This window comes from Lipophrys pholis, assembly GCF_963383615.2.
Source record: "Lipophrys pholis genome assembly, chromosome: 1".
NCBI lineage: Eukaryota > Metazoa > Chordata > Actinopteri > Blenniiformes > Blenniidae > Lipophrys > Lipophrys pholis.
This window is the reverse complement of record NC_137635.1, coordinates 7,317,373-7,333,603: the sequence shown is the minus strand read 5'-3', so window position 1 is coordinate 7,333,603 and position 16,231 is coordinate 7,317,373. Positions and strand designations below refer to the sequence as shown.

General features: G+C 46.5%; 1 protein-coding gene across 1 annotated transcript in view; it reads left to right on the top strand.

Annotated features, from left to right (window-relative positions):
* Positions 1-16,231, top strand: part of raraa (retinoic acid receptor, alpha a) — a 154,692-nt gene that overhangs the window by 72,424 nt on the left and 66,037 nt on the right. Inside the window, exon 2 of the mRNA XM_080463119.1 lies at positions 817-1,636. Within this exon, the coding sequence (XP_080319245.1) occupies positions 1,483-1,636 (154 nt within the window). The 5' untranslated portion in view covers positions 817-1,482. The remainder of the gene's footprint in view (positions 1-816; positions 1,637-16,231) is intronic.

Here is a 16,231-nt window from a genome sequence, read left to right as displayed (position 1 = left end):
AAACCCAACCTGCTGTTTGTCACCGTTGACGCGTGGCCTCGGGGTTTCCCGGTGGAAACAGGCAACATGTCCGACTCGACCCTTCTGGTTTTACTGGAGTTCATCCTCGATGTCCTGCTGTGATTCATGACTCGGCGCCACATTCCTGCTCATGCAAAGACACATTCCCACCGCCTCCCTCACCGCGTGTTTCACTGCTGCGCGGGCCATCTGCTGACTCATAACAAAGGTCATTACAGAGGAAAATAGTGGTTCTGGTGTTCTGAAAGCCGTCGTGAAGAAGCAGCTCCTCTCACCGTCTTCATGATAATTGTGTCTGCTGGTCAGGCTTGTGTCGCTGCCCTCGTGTCTGACCAGGCTTCCTGTGGCTTTTTCTTCATGTCCTCCTCTTAATCTCGAAGTAACAGCCGCAGCACAGATCCCTGGAGGTTTTTACCCAGAATGCCACCTTGGGTCTCACCTCTGGCTCCTGCGACTGCAGTAATTAGCAAAGTTTTCCTTCTGCGTCGTCTCTCTCTGGGTTTGTGTTTTGGCTGGCCTCCCGCAGTATTTGTAGTCTGTCACTGTTAATGAGCACAAAGCTGCGAGGAGGCGTCACACACCCACTGCTCTCTTCGCAGCTTCAACACTCCATTAGATAATTAAGGCGGATGGCTGTTTTTGTAACATTTCAGATGAGACATTACCATTAATTAGCGTCAAAAGAAACGAACGGGTTTGCTCAAGTACTTAAGTACAAAGAGAAGTGATCTCTTTACCTTGTCACTGAAGCACTAAATTCTCTCTCTCTCGCCCTCTCTCTCTTTCTTTTCACAGCAGAGGCTTTGTAACAGTGAGGAGGGTCCCCGTCCAAGTGGAGGAGTTTTTCCATGGCATCATGTGATCTTGGCTTCTCGGAGGAGAGGAGCGCTCCGCTGCAGAAGAGTGAAACTGTTGGACACCCGTGAAAACATCCCCACCATCCACACTCCCATCAGAGTTGCCTCTTCTTGACTCAACTTGCCCTCCGTCTCCCTCCGTCTCCCTCCCTCCCTTCATCTGGGCGATAAGGAATGGCCGAGCTGCTCTCCCGCGGCTGCAACGCCTCTCGCAAATAAGGCCTTTTCGCCCGGCTCACAATACCAAAGAAAAGAAGGATAAAACGCTCTGGATTCCCCCTTTATACTTCCTCCTCCAGTCTCTTCTTTCATCCTTGTTTCCTTAGTAACTCAACCCTCAACACACACATCCAGTGAACCAGCAGGATTGTTTTTGTCCCGGTGACATCCAGCGCAGCCGCTCTCAGGACAACCTTTTCAACCTGAAGGAGATTTCTACAAACTTCGTCTGGCAGTCTTTTGGAATATGCATCCTCACGGGGGATTAAATCACCACAGGAATCCGTGCTGACTCCTCGTCGGCTTGGTTACGTCTTGTTCAGAGGATATTTTTTGGGGTCTTTTCAGCGAGCTCTGTTTGCACCTGGAGGTGGACTGAGCCGCCATGGCAGGGAAGGGCAACCCGGTGCCGGGCCCCCACCTCAACGGCTTCCCCATGCCCACCTACTCCTACTTTTTCCCCCACATGCTGGGGAGCCTGTCGCCTCCGGCCCTGCCGGGGCTGCCCATCAGCGGCTACAGCACGCCGTCTCCAGCCAGTGAGTACCCCGCTCCTCCGTCGCCTCCTCCATCTCCTCCTGCTTATATCTACTGGTTCAGGCCTCAGCTATGGAGCTGTGTGTTTTAATGTGTGTGTGTGTGTGTGCATGCGTGCGTGCGTGCGTGCGTGCGTGCGTGCGTGCGTGCGTGCGTGCGTGCGTGCGTGTCCTGGTTTACCTCTGCAGCTGTGGCATCATTTCCTGTTCTGACCCCCTGCTGTGTGTGTGCAGAACATTTTCATCTCAACCTGTTCAGATCATTCCTGTTTGAAATTTGTGTATTGGTAAACAGAATCACACACACACACACACACACACACACAGACCCACATTGCCTCCAGCGCTGTCCTTAATACACACACACACACACACACACACACACATGCAAACATCAGCATAGATCACGAGGAAATGAAGCAGGACAGCCAGAAAGGAGCATTGTTTATTTGGGGAACACAAATTTGTTCCTAAAATAAATCTCTCAAATGCAATCTTAGCCGACGTTCACGCAACAGCTCCTTTATAAAGTCCATCAAAGGCTTCAGAGCGACTGCTCAACTTCGCTTTCCTTCAAAAGCCACTCGGAGAAAAGTCGGTTTTTTTTCTTTTCCGAAGGAAATAAAAGCAGTGAGGCGGTGTTTTGATTTCTGCACGTGGAAATGGCTTAACTGTCGACAGTGGTGAAAGAATAATTCAGATGGGTTGCTCACATAAGAAGAACACTGGCATATTTGTAAGTTCTGCATTCAAATGGTAGATAGACTAACTTCTATAGTGCTTTTTAGCTGATGACAGCCACAAAGCTCTTTACATAGCTCATCACATTCACCCATTCACACACACACACACACACACACACACACACACACACCATTGGAGGCTGCAGCCATGCAAGGCGCTGTCACTCCAATGGGGGCAGTTTGGGGTTCAGTGTCTTGCCCAAGGACACTTCGGCATGTAGGCAGGCAGATATGGGAACTGAACCTGCAACCTTCCGATTGGGAGGCGACCGCGCCACCAACCGAGCCACCGAGCTCAAGACTTCAGCAAAACAAAAGCACTGAACTGCTGTTGCTGGTGGAGTGTTCCTGACGCACAGGACTGAGAATGGCCGCGATGTGACAAACAAACACAAACTCCATGAACGCGCAGAGCAGCTTCTACTGTGTTCTTCCTCAATCGGGGTTTCCTGTTTGCTCTCATCTGGATTTCCATGTGTACAGGGACCCTGCTCTGGTCTGTTATTGCAGCCAATTCATGAACTGAGAGGAAAGACTCCCTCAAAGAAACAACCAGGGCTTCTCATAACATTTGTTTTCTGTGTGTGTGCGTGCGTGTGTGGATGTGTGTGTGTGCGTGCGTGTGAATAAGAAAGTTTTCATTATATTCTCTAAATGACAGCTTATAAATCTCCTGAAAGTGGTGATGTGAAGTGTGAGTGAAGACTTTGAAACAGTGGAGAGTTCACACTGCAGCACCGTGAACCTCGTTTTAGATGAAGTCGTGAATCGACTCGACACCGAGAGCCGAGCTGAGAAATCAGTGATGCTGAAATGAAAACTATTTACCTGGTTGTTTTCAAATTCTCATTATGCTGAGCTTCTTCTCATTTTGGTCTTTGTGTGAAAATGTCGACATCTTCATCATGCGTGCTGCTTGTTTGTTTGCTCAAAACAAAGAAAGACGTAAAAAGTGAAGGTTGTTATTCTCCCGGTCCGCCCCCCCCCCCCCCCCCCCCCCCCCCCCAGGAGGAGGTCAGGCTGCACAGCCTCGTTTCCACTGCCGGATGTGGCGGTACGGTTCAGCTCTCATTTGTTTCTACTGATAAAAGTTGTAAATTGTACTGAGAGTACCGTTGCCATTGTTCCAAACCCCTCCAGGGATGTAGGCGGAGCTACAATGCAGCTGCCTGCTGATTGGTCAGTGAGGATCGTCACTCCGGACCAGCGGCAATATTTAAATATCTCCTCGCCGTATAAACTCACTGGTTGTTTAGTGAACTGGTTCATTGCGATGTCAGCGTGTGTTTGACCAGACTGATGTCTTTACTAATTAGAAATGATTTACTGTTGCAAATTGTTCAAACTGCAATGAGTGGACGCGTCTGCTCATTTAACTTTCTGGCCACCCGCCAAGTGAAAATGCGTTTTTTTGTGTTTTCACTTCAGGGACGTTTCACGTTTACATTTCAACGCTCTGAAAAGGTTAAGTTGAGTTTTCAGTGGCTGAGGCGTAAACCCCGAACACCTGAAGTTGTTCTGGTGTGAAGGAGCCTTCAGGTCCTGGGCGTCACGCAGCATCACTGGTGGATCAACATCTTTGGTCTGATCGATCGTAGTACTGCGGAAAGTACACAGTGAATACAAAGTATACATGCATTTCTATTGATGGTGGATGAGGAGTGTGACAGGATGAGAAGATACACCTGAACACCCTGCAGGGGAAGCAGGTTGGTTTGGAATGATTTTAATCCGGTTCTCTCTCTCTCTCTCTCTCTCTCTCTCTCTCTCTCTCTCTCTCTGCGATTCCTCTTTCTGCTAAGTTGCAAATGTGTGTGTGTGTGTGTGTGTGTGTGTGTGTGTGTGTGTGTGTGTGTGTGTGTGTGTGTTCTCCCAGTGTTTGCTGTGCGGGGTGGTGAGACGTCTTCACCTTTTCTCCAGGACAAACATTTCCTGTCTGTAAACACTGGAGATTCGGGGACACCGCAGCGTCCTGACGTACACCACGTAAACAGTCTTTGCCCTTCATGCCGGTTCACTTTCTCTTGACTGCTGCTCCTCCTGCATGAAGATAACTGCCAACATGATTCACACACACACACACACACACACACACACACACACACACACACACACACACACACACACACACACACACACACACACACACACACACACACACACACTCCCATTCAGTGGAGGATAAAACGGGAGGAGAAGAGGTAATAATGTGGAGCCTGGAGGGGGGGTCAGTGAAGGGGTGTCGGGGATCGGTGGAGGGGGGGGTCAGTGCAGGGGGGGTCCTTGATGGATTTCAAACATGGCAGAATTTGCAGCAGGTTAAAGACATGATATTCGGAAAAACTGAAGTGGTCCAACTTGGACCAGATATGTTTATGTTTCATGGTCAGTTAGGACACGCCCACTCGGCATGGCAGCAGATGAAGCACCTTCGCCTCACAGTGAGAAGGCCGTGACCCGGGCTTTGGCGGGTGGAGTCTGCATGTTGTCCCTGTGTGAGCGGCGGTTTCCTGTTTGTGTTGGTCCAGTGACAGACTGACGACCTGTCCAGGGTTAACAGGGCCTCAATATACAGTATACGTTGACATATACGTTGCTTGTTGAAGAACCCAGAAACTGAAAAAATAAATATGTGAGGATATAAACACCATTGCATAATATTTCTATATAATTAAATCTGTGCAGAACTGACGAACATCTCACCTTTTCATACTAATTAAATGTGAAAGATGTCTCACTGGATTTCTTTTCCACATCCTGAAAGCCACTCAATCCTGCTCTCTTTGTGTTTTTTTAGAAATATATAACATGAATCTGTAAAACGTAATCAAGATATGAATTACTGAAATAACTGGGAGTTAAGCGCCTCTGAGCTTTGATTCAGCTATTAAATTATTATTTTATTCATTATCATTCCAATTAGTGCAGAAGAAATGTGAAAGTTACCAGAATTGGTTGTTTGGTTGATATTAGGGTTATTGTTGAAGACGTGTTGTTAATTTATGCGTCTTTCTTGGTGGTAATGACTCAGAAATAACAACAATAACTAATTGTATTGAAAACCATGATGGGTAAAGTTTGATACTGTAAATATGTCTCATCATAAAAAGTGCTTATTGATTAGTGATTGAGCTGCTGTGTTTACATCCTCGCCATCTGATTGGACGCCGTGTGTCTTTGCTACACAAACACCTGCTTCCATGTATTCCAAGTATTTCATGTTGAGGTCCAATTATTTCTGACACTGCAGATGTAAAACAGTTGTTGGCTTTTCCTGAACTGGTGATGTTGAGTCAAACAATCATCAGACCCTCAGTCCACTTTCCTTTTAATGTCTCTTCTTTTCCTCCTGCTCTCTCTCTCTCTCTCTCTCTCTCTCTCTCTCTCTGTCTCTCGCCCCGTCCCAGAGCTGTCCAGCTCATCAGCCTCCTCCTTTAGCAAAACCACAATAGACCAATTATTTGAACCAAGCAGAGCAGAAGGGTTAATCTAGGCTTCCAACACGCACACACACACACACACACACACACACACACACACACACACACACACACACACACACACACACACACACACACACACACACACACACACACACACACACACACACACACACACACACATATAATCTGAGATTCATCAGGTTGGGTTAGACACTGGAGCAGATCGGTTGCTGATATTGATATAACATTTATTAAGTTAACCGAATATTATCATGAATTGATGGCACACACACACACACACACACACACACACACACACACACACACACACACACACACACACACACACACACACACACACACACACACACACACACACACACACACACACATGTCTCTACCCAATAGCATGTGCTCATTATGAACACACTCCAACACAGATGAGCATAACTTTCATTAGTATTTTCCATTAAAGCCTTCAGGCCACACACATGCATGAATGCGGAACCGTGTGACGATAACAGCCCAACTATTGATCCCGTTATTATCATTAAAGCCTCCCGCTGCCTGTCACCAGCTCTAGCAGCGCACTATTACATTACCAGCGTGTTATAGAGGATCATAATGAATGGAGCCAGCTCGCTACCTGCTGCCACAGCGGACTAATTGGCTTTTCCCCACAGAGCTCTTGTTTCAGCAGCAGCAGCAGTAATTGCTTGGTACAGGAACGTTTCCTACAACAGGTAACACACTCCGCCGCCTCCTCTTCTGACTTATTAGAGAGCAAAATGGCATTTATGAATGCACTTCTGGTCAGCAGGAGGAATATGAAAGGATATTTTCAGACCTCAACCAAGGTTGTTTGTGTGTGTTACCTGTCCCATTAAGAAAACCTCAGTGGAACGGCCTGACCACTGTAAATAAGGATATGGTAATGCTGGGAAGCGTGTGTGTGTGTGTGCTGGTTTCTGGACAGACAGGTGGTTCCTCTCTGCCCTGGTGGTCTGTCGCGATCAGAGAAGGGGGCATGTCAGTACGCTCCAAGGGTGGCACACACACACACACACACACACACACACACACACACACACACACACACACACACACACACACACACACACACACACACACACACACACACACACACACACACACACAGAAGCAGTTCCTCCAGGGAGGGTTGTCATTATTGGAAAGTCATTTGAGGAGTGCCGATACTCTGGATGCTTCAGAACGGAGGTTATTAAACATTGTGTGTACAACATGGCTGCCGGTGACCTTGTGTTTAGCGGCTTCGCACTGCGAGGCTGAGAAATGAGCTCAAGGCTTCTTCTTTTATTTTATTTTCAAAGAATCAATTGTTTCTGAAGCTGCTCTCGCATTCCTTCAGCTGGAGTTTTTTTTCTCTTTTGAGTCACTTCAGTTTAAACTTCACTGGATTTCAACTTTCTTCTGCTTCAGACTATAAAGCTTTCTCCTGTTTCGTCAACGAGACCTAAAGTTCCTCGACAGCGAGAACATTTAGGCCAAAACATAACGACCAAAACTGTTGTGGCTTTTTGGGTGTCGGTCACTGAAAACACAACTTTTCAAAAACTACTCTCAAGGTGGAACTTTTTGTGTGTGTGTGTGTGTGTGTGTGTGTGTGTGTGTGTGTGTGTGTGTGTGTGTGTGTGTGTGTGTGTGTGTGTGTGTGGGTGTGTGGGTGCGTGCGTGCGTGCGTGCGTGCGTGCGTGCGTGCGTGCGTGCGTGCGTGCGTGCTTTCAATACTAAAACTAACAGCAGCACCCACTAGTGGCCCAGCATGACAGCGACATCATTTTCAGAGTTTCTGCCGTTTCCATGGAAACGGACATTGTTTACAAAGTGTTGCCGTCTAAATGCAAACATTTAAAAAACAATAAGAGAAAAACTTAAAGGTTGTGTAAACGAGTGATTCTCTGATTGGTTGTTCAGCAGAAATCTGCTCCATAAAGTGGGAAATGTTTAGTTGCCATGTGATGTTGATGTTGTTTGTGTAACACTTGATGGATTCATTCATAACTGCAGTGCAGTGAACTGAAGAGATCAACCCTCAGTGATGGAATTAGTCTCCATGATGAACAGCCTTGCAGTTTTCGGTCAGTGTTAAAAAAAAACAAAAAACGAAGAATTTTAGTGCAACCTCTGCCACCAATCAAATTTGTGGTTTAAATATCTGTGAATAGTTTTTAATGTTCACATTTTTTCAAGTTGATTCTGGCAGAAGTGTAATAGAGAGTAAAGTGGAGCAGTTTGTTAACAGAGCTCCATTACAACGTGCATTTCAAACACAAGGTGGAGTTGATCTTCCTGCATCACTTTAGTATTCTGGTCTATTCTGTTTATATTGCTTGTTCCCGCACCTCATTTGCATTTGCCCTTTATGCAGCAGGAGGAAAGTAAGGGTATGGAGGTGGAGCTGGCAGATGAGCACCTTCACATTTCAATTCTGTAAAAAGACCTGGACATGATCCAGAGCTGCGAGGAAACGGCCGACATGAAGCGTCGGCTTCAACAAAGAGGACAGTTCTGTGTTGATCACTTTCTGACTGGACAAAGGTCAAATATTGTAAAAAGGAAACGAAAAACAAGTCAAATTGTCAAATTATTTAAACTTAAAAAATTCCAATAATCCCTGAAACACTTCATTTCCAGTGGAAATGCCCCTCAAGGTCTCCATAGCGCCGAGTTGCATTAATGAGTCTCCAGGTAAATGATGTCCAATCAGAAGAGAGAGTCTCCAGGTAAATGATGTCCATTCAGCCAGAGTGCAGCAGCTGCTTCATATTCAGAGGAAGTGATGAGCTTCACTTTCAGAACAAGAGACTCCAATACGAGTCACCATACCACCAAGCAAAGACACTGAACCCCAAACTGCTCCCAGTGGAGGGACTGAGTCCATTTCATGACTGATGGAAGAAAATCAAAGAGTCTTGAATAGAATTGGTTTGAACAAGTAATGGCTGACGGAGCAGGTGGCAATGACTGGATGTGGAGACGCATGTGGAGGTAAAACATGAACCAACTAAGACTTCACCTCATCTGCTCTACTTTTTAAAAATCCATTTTGATTTTGGTTTGAAGGAATTTAATGTAACGTAAGACACAGAGGGACATATTTTGGGAATCCCTTGGAATACATACACCAGACCTGAAAAGACAAAAGGAGGTGACAGTAGGAGAGGAAGCAGGGGAGGAAGGAGGGGAAGAAGCAGGAGAGGAAGGAGGAAAGGAAGCAGGGGAGGAAGGGGGAGAGGAAGCAGGGGAGGAAGCAGGGGAGGAAGCAGAGGAGGAAGCAGGGGGGAAGAAGGGGAGGAAGGAGGAGAGGAAGCAGGAGAGGAAGCAGGGGAGGAAGCAGAGGAGGAAGCAGGGGAGGAAGCAGGGGAGGAAGCAGAGGAGGAAGGAGGAGAGGAAGCAGGGGAGGAAGCAGAGGAGGAAGCAGGAGAGGAAGCAGAGGAGGAAGCAGAGAAGGAAGCAGGGGGAAGGAGGAGAGGAAGCAGGAGAGGAAGCAGGGGAGGAAGGAGGAGAGGAAGCAGGTCTGTTTTATTTGTGATATCAGCACACAGGATTTATTGATCCTCCTCATATCAAATAACCCAGATGTTTCAGGCCTTGTCCGGGGCGGTTCTGAACTAAAATGTCTGTTGGCAGCGGTCCAGGACTGTACAGGATCTATAGCTCAGTGACCAATAGGAGCGACACACAAAGTCACATGACTGCTGAAGACTGACGAGGAAGGAATGAGGTGAGAAACGTCTGCAACAGTCCAGTCCTCGGCTCTCTGTGGCCAACCGGTCCAGAACCTGGACAGAGTGCTGGACTACCCAGGACTGATTGTCCAGTTACACACAATCCGCTCAGTTTGCTGCTTCCTTCAGTTCAAAGTTGATCAAGTTTCATAACGAGAGAGGAAGTGTTGACAGATGAAGAGGAAGACTATCTGACCACAGTGTTCGGGACAAGGACACACACTGAACTTCCTGTGTGGGCGTGGCCTCCTCAGTGATCTCATTGGGATCCAAACGTCCAGTTTGGCTCTTGATCCATGTGAGAGGAGAGCGAAGAGAGAGGGAGTTTACCTGAGAGAGAGAATCGGAGGACTGGAGCAGCAGGATGTACAGAAGAACCAAGAGAGGAGCTCCGGTCCCGTCCAATCAGCAGCCGCCAGCTCAGCGGCGTGCGCTGCCAACCGGGGATCCACAAGGAAAGCCCTCACCCTTTCTTTTCAGGGTTCTGTCTTTTCCTCCTCCCTCCTTCACCTCTCCTCCCTGCTTCACACCTTTTTACCCCCCTGGCCGTGTCAGACCTATCATAGCGCCACCTATTGACTCCAGCCTGTTATTTCACATTTGCTTTCAGGAGCATGGAGCCAAATCCCACAATACTTGATCCTCACCACAGGATTTATCCCCTGAGTGGTTTGGCAAGTGTGGTCCACTCATCAACATCCTCCGCTCCTTTTACTTTCCTTCCTTGTCCTTCTTCTCTCTCGCTCTCTCGCTCTCTCTCTCTCTCTCTTCTTTCTTTCTACAGGTTTTTCTCCTCCATGGCTGCTTATGCAAATACAGGCCCTCCTTTTCAAAGAGCTGTCTACACATAATCCGATGGATGGCTCCATTTTCGGAAAGCTGCACACATTTTGTGCACGAAGAAGGGATCACACACACACACACACACACACACACACACACACACACACACACACACACACACACACACACACACACACACACACACACACACACACACACACACACACACACACACACACACACACACACACACACACACACACACACACACAGGCCTATCTCTCATAAACACTCTCAGCGATTGGCACGTATGCATGCAGACACACCCGGCGTGTGATTGGCGAGCAGCAAGATCTTCCTCCTCTTCCTCCTCTTCCTCCTCTGCAGCACGGCGGGTATATTTTGTGCAGCGAGCGCTTTAAGCCTTCGTCGGGCCGTAACAACTTCAAAACCAGCAGCAGGCTGTCGCCGGCAGCCATGCAGCGCTCAGTTGGGTAAACACTGGCATAATCTAAATCTCCCTCTGATGCGCCAGTATCTTTATTTCTGTTCTTCAAAGGGCCTGGAGGAAGTCAAGACAAGGGTAAAGCGATAAGAACTGCCTCTTTTCTTTCTCTGCCTCCCTCTCGATGCGTCTTCTATCCTTTCCTTCAACCTACTCTCGCGCTGACCCCTTTCTTTTTTCCTTTTTATCTCTTTTCCCCTCCCCACACACACACTCACACACACACACACACACACACACACACACACACACACACACACACACACACACACACACACACACACACACACACACACACACACACACACACACACACACACACACACATCTCTATCTTCTTATGCCCTTTTTGCAGCTCCCATCTCATGCAGCCATAATTCACACTGCCGCATACATTGAAATGTCAATGAGTCTCTCAGAGGCATCATTCCTCTATTGTCCTTTGATAAGCTGCAGGAATGACAGCATCTGTAAAATATAGGACAGTTACCTAATGGAGGAGACGAGAGAGGGAAGAAAGGGAGAGCAGCGGAGGTCTGAGAGTGATTGAATTATCAAGCAGCGCTTTGCTTGTTGTCCAAGGGGGTTTCAGAGGGAAAAGCCCTTTTCTCGGCGGCTAATGCGCTTTTTCAGCGCGGCACAATGGCTAGCTGTGTTGCTGAGAGCGCCGAGTTGGTCCGGAGCTTATGGGGCCACCAGCTCTCAGCTGGCCGCCGTCCAGGGCCTCCGGACACACTTCACCTCCAGCCGGCCTACTAGCATTAGCTCGTAGCCTCACAGCCAGCGCAGAATGCACGGCTTAGTGTAGCGCAGGCCAGCTAATGCAAAGTGAACCGCGGTGTGTTTAGACGATCATTAGCATTCCAGAGGTTTGCACTGAAACGCTGCCGCCGCCACCTCGTGAGAGTCCTGACTTGTGAAACGGCGACTCGCTGCTGTTTTCAGTCATCCTGGTTCTTTCACTGTTAGCTTACAAGCACTTTTTAGTTCAGCCGCCACAAACTTTATAATTTCATCACCATCATCTCTCAAGTTACACTTTATTCATTTTCTGCTGTGGCATATATTTGAGTATTAATGATGAAAATGTCTATTTTTGCCAAACAATTACTGTAGAAAATTACTAGAATGTCAATGTAAAGCCAATTTTAATCAACTTTCTGGTGCAAAATACAGTGAAATGTTCAGAGAACTTCCCCTACAGCTGTTGCATTCTGGGTATCTTTACAAACACGGCATGGCTTTGTGGCGAATGCAGTTTTCTTTCTTTCATGGCGTCATCGCTGATATCTCAGCTTGGGTCTCAGTGTTTTGTTGTCCTTGTTATTCTTAAGAAATGTGTTTAAAAAAAAATCTATGTTTTCTTTCAAATTGGAACGACTTTCCCGCCGGTTTTGGTCCCTAATGTTTGACAGCCCTGATCTAGAAGTATAACAAACAATCTTCTACTGTGTGGGGATTCTAGGTTACGTCATGGTTACGCTCATTACGTGAGTTCTTCTGAATGAATTAACCTTTTTAACAGCACTTTGGCTTTTCTGCTGTCGTGTAATTTGTCATGACGACACTAAATCACTGTGTCACTAAAACTTCTTCACCACTTATTTTCACTGTCAGCAAACCGAAGGGTCATTTCATGAAACGAAGCGTTTATCCTCTGAGTTTTTTTCATGTAGACGACACACTTTGGAGGTGGTTGTCGGTTTTATTCACGACAGATTTGATCACATCTTGGATTTAATTCAGCAAACTAACGAGGATCAAAGCTAAACTCAATCAACCGGTGAGCTGGATAAAAATAGTAACATCCATTCAGATTTGTTTACGTCCTATAAGCTCATGTCCTCCTTGTGTTTTGCCCTGAGGAGTTTTACAATCAGCACAATGTAAAACTTCCTTCGATGGTTGTTGTGAATAAGGAGTGAATATTTGGAAAGGTAATTATGAGTGGTGAGGAGGGAAAAGAAACGCCGACATATGCGCTCCAGACGGGATTAAAATCACAGAGCAGTACATGCAGTATTAAAATCAATGAACCTCTCGAACAAAAATAAATTCCATCTGCATAATAAGTCCTGTGTGGATGCGCTGCACGAATCACAGATGTGAGGTGTAAATTCCTCAATTACACGACGTCCGCAGGTGATCCAGTAGATTTATAGCTTCTATTTAGGTAAAGTAATCAGAAATAAAGTTGCATCCTTTACATCTTTAGCAGCTTTGTGTCTTTCATGTTTACGACATGTCTGATGCTCTTTATCATATATGAGTCAGACTTTCCCCACTTTGATTTATTTAACAGAATCCTTTTAATTTCATCTGTTTTTCCTTAATGTGTAGACTCACTGTTACCAATTTAACTTCAGGACCTCGAGGAATTCTGGCTTATTCAGACGACCACAGAGATGCAGGATAAAACTTCATCAGCAGTGGAATGAGAACCGACTTCCTGTGTTTCCTCTGATGGAGGGTCTCTGCCTGCCGGGGTCTTCAGCGGCTTTGCATTGTCCTCAGTAGTTACTCAGTATTCACTCAGTATTCACTCAGTATTTACTCAGTATTCACTCAGTAGTTACTCAGTATTCACTCAATATTTACTCAGTATTCACTCAGTATTTACTCAGTATTCACTGGTGTCATACATCTGTGCTCTTAAACAAAGGGGAGACCTGGAATTGTCCAAAGAAAATGTATATTTGAGCAGGTTACTGACTAGTTTCAGTAGTTTCATGGTGTGATAGTTTGTGGTGTGAGTGTGAAGGTGAGTGAAGGTGTTTGTTTGTGTGGTTTGGTGAGGCTGTGGTGCAGTTAGCGTCGTACTAGTGGTGTAGCACCATGGCTTCCACCAAGCTGAGCAGGAGACACGGTTCAAGCTGAACCCGGGTTCTCCTGCTGGGTGGAGGAGTGTGTGACTGCAGTGGCTAAGGTGGTGGAGCAGCAGGCATTGTGTCTGTTGCAAGAATGAATGGAGCCGTGGTGGTGTTTGTGAAGGAGGTGGAGAAGGCTAACGCTGTGATCTCTCGGCTGGGGTGGTGATGAGGGACATGCTGGTGGAGGTGATGAGAGACACACTGGTGGAGGTGATGAGGGACACACTGGTGGAGGTGATGAGAGACACACTGGTGGAGGTGATGAGGGACACGCTGGTGGAGGTGATGTGAGACACACTAGTGGAGGTGATGAGGGACACACTGGTGGAGGTGATGAGAGACACACTGGTGAAGGTGATGAGGGACACACTGGTGGAGGTGATGAGAGACACACTGGTGGAGGTGATGAGGGACACTCTGGTGGAGGTGATGAGAGACACACTGGTGAAGGTGATGAGAGACACGCTGGTGGAGGTGATGAGGGACACGCTGGTGAAGGTGATGAGAGACACGCTGGTGGAGGTGATGAGGGACACGCTGGTGGAGGTGATGAGGGACACACTGGTGGAGGTGATGAGAGACACGCTGGTGAAGGTGATGAGGGACACACTGGTGGAGGTGATGAGAGACACACTGGTGGAGGTGATGAGGGACACACTGGTGGAGGTGATGAGAGACACGCTGGTGGAGGTGATGAGAGACACACTGGTGGAGGTGATGAGGGACACACTGGTGGAGGTGATGCCCCTGAGCACACCAACTAAAAGAGTTCTGGTGGGGAACGTTCCACCTTTCCACCTGTGACAGTTTTTCCTCACACTTCAGTCGGCCTCCTAAACACCAGTTGTTTGTTACACTTTGATCGTTCCGTCGATTTGATCCAGTGAAGCAAGCCGATGTTCACCCTGTCCCAGAGAAAAGGCAGAGCGTGGTGAATGTTCCGGTGACCTCGGCCACATTTGATCACGTGTGGTTATACAACGCTCGCTATAGGAAGCAGTTTTTATTAAAGGAGAGATGAGACGTGCAGCAGAGGCCCCACGTCGAGGATTACTGCCTTCATTATTCTCTTTGTTGCTTCCGAACCAAACTGCACGACTTTCACTGTCGTTCTCGCCGACGAGCCGCTGATGGTTGAATTCCACCGACATTGAGTGATCGGCTCCGGATACGATCTCAGGACGGACATGCTCGGGCGGCAGCAGAACGTTCTCTGTCCTGACTTTACTGAACACGTCTGAAGAACGTTCAAACCCCCGAACAGGATCCACACGTCGTCTCTGTTGTCAGTGAGACGAAGCTTCTGCTTTGATCAGACGCACATTTGATATTCGAGAACCTGGAACCGACTCGGTATGTCGGCAGCGAGGGACAGATGATCGGGTGTTATGATGAAGAATTGTTTCTAAATAGATCTTCTGTACTCACTGTACAACACAATGATTCTACCATATTGAACTTACTGCCTGGAAAAGGGCTCTGAAAACAATATCTACTATTAGATCTAGAGCTCCATCAAACCCACCGATTATCAAATGAAGTCACTAAAATGCAATAACATAGTTGATTAGAATATTCTTCAGGTTTTGTATAAAGCCAATAAACAAATATTCCCAATGAACATCCAAGAAAGGTTTGAAAAAGAGAAATTCACTGTAATTTGAAAGGAACAGACGTCTTTAAAAAAAAACAACAGCTTTAACTCTGAAGAGTCACAGTGACAGGAAGTAGTTTATGGAAGTAACTTCATAAAGAAGTAAAAGAGTGAGGAACTATCCTGGAACTCATAAAACACATCAAATCTGCAAAGTTAAAAAAGTAAGAGAATTAGATTTGAATATAAATAGTATGAGATGTCAGATATTTTATTTGAGCAAACATGAAAATGATGTTTTTGTATTTATATATTGTAAATATTGTACAGAAATCCACAAAGATATATGTGTGCACAGGTAAAAAGATCCCCCCTGTTTTTGAATCTATCAACTATTACCTTTAATATAAATGTCAAAATGGAGGAACTTTTTAAAACTCACCCCCATGCTTCCATACCGATCGATATTCCAGCTCAAGTTTTAGATTTGGATTTGGTCTTTATTATCCGTTATATCATTATTATTACTCGCAACCCCAGAGAATTAAATCCTCTTCCAACATTTCCACGGGAAAACTTTTGTTCCGTTGTAGCTTTTCGTTTCCACTTTTTCAGTTGTGGAAAACTGCAGATTTTGAAAACAGCCTGCAGAGTTTGAGCACGATGAACTCTAAAATGCTCCGTACTTGAACAGCCACGCTATAGTAAGACTTTTTCTGACCAGGATCATCAACAATGGCGTCTGTGATTTTTCTCTCTCTCTTTTCAATTTTCCTCCACTTCGTCTTACATATTTTGCCGTTGACTCCACCGTCACGCTGTCTGCCTCCACCCACATGCTGCGGCGCTACATAACAAAGCATCACTAACTAGTGGCCTGCCGTGGAAAT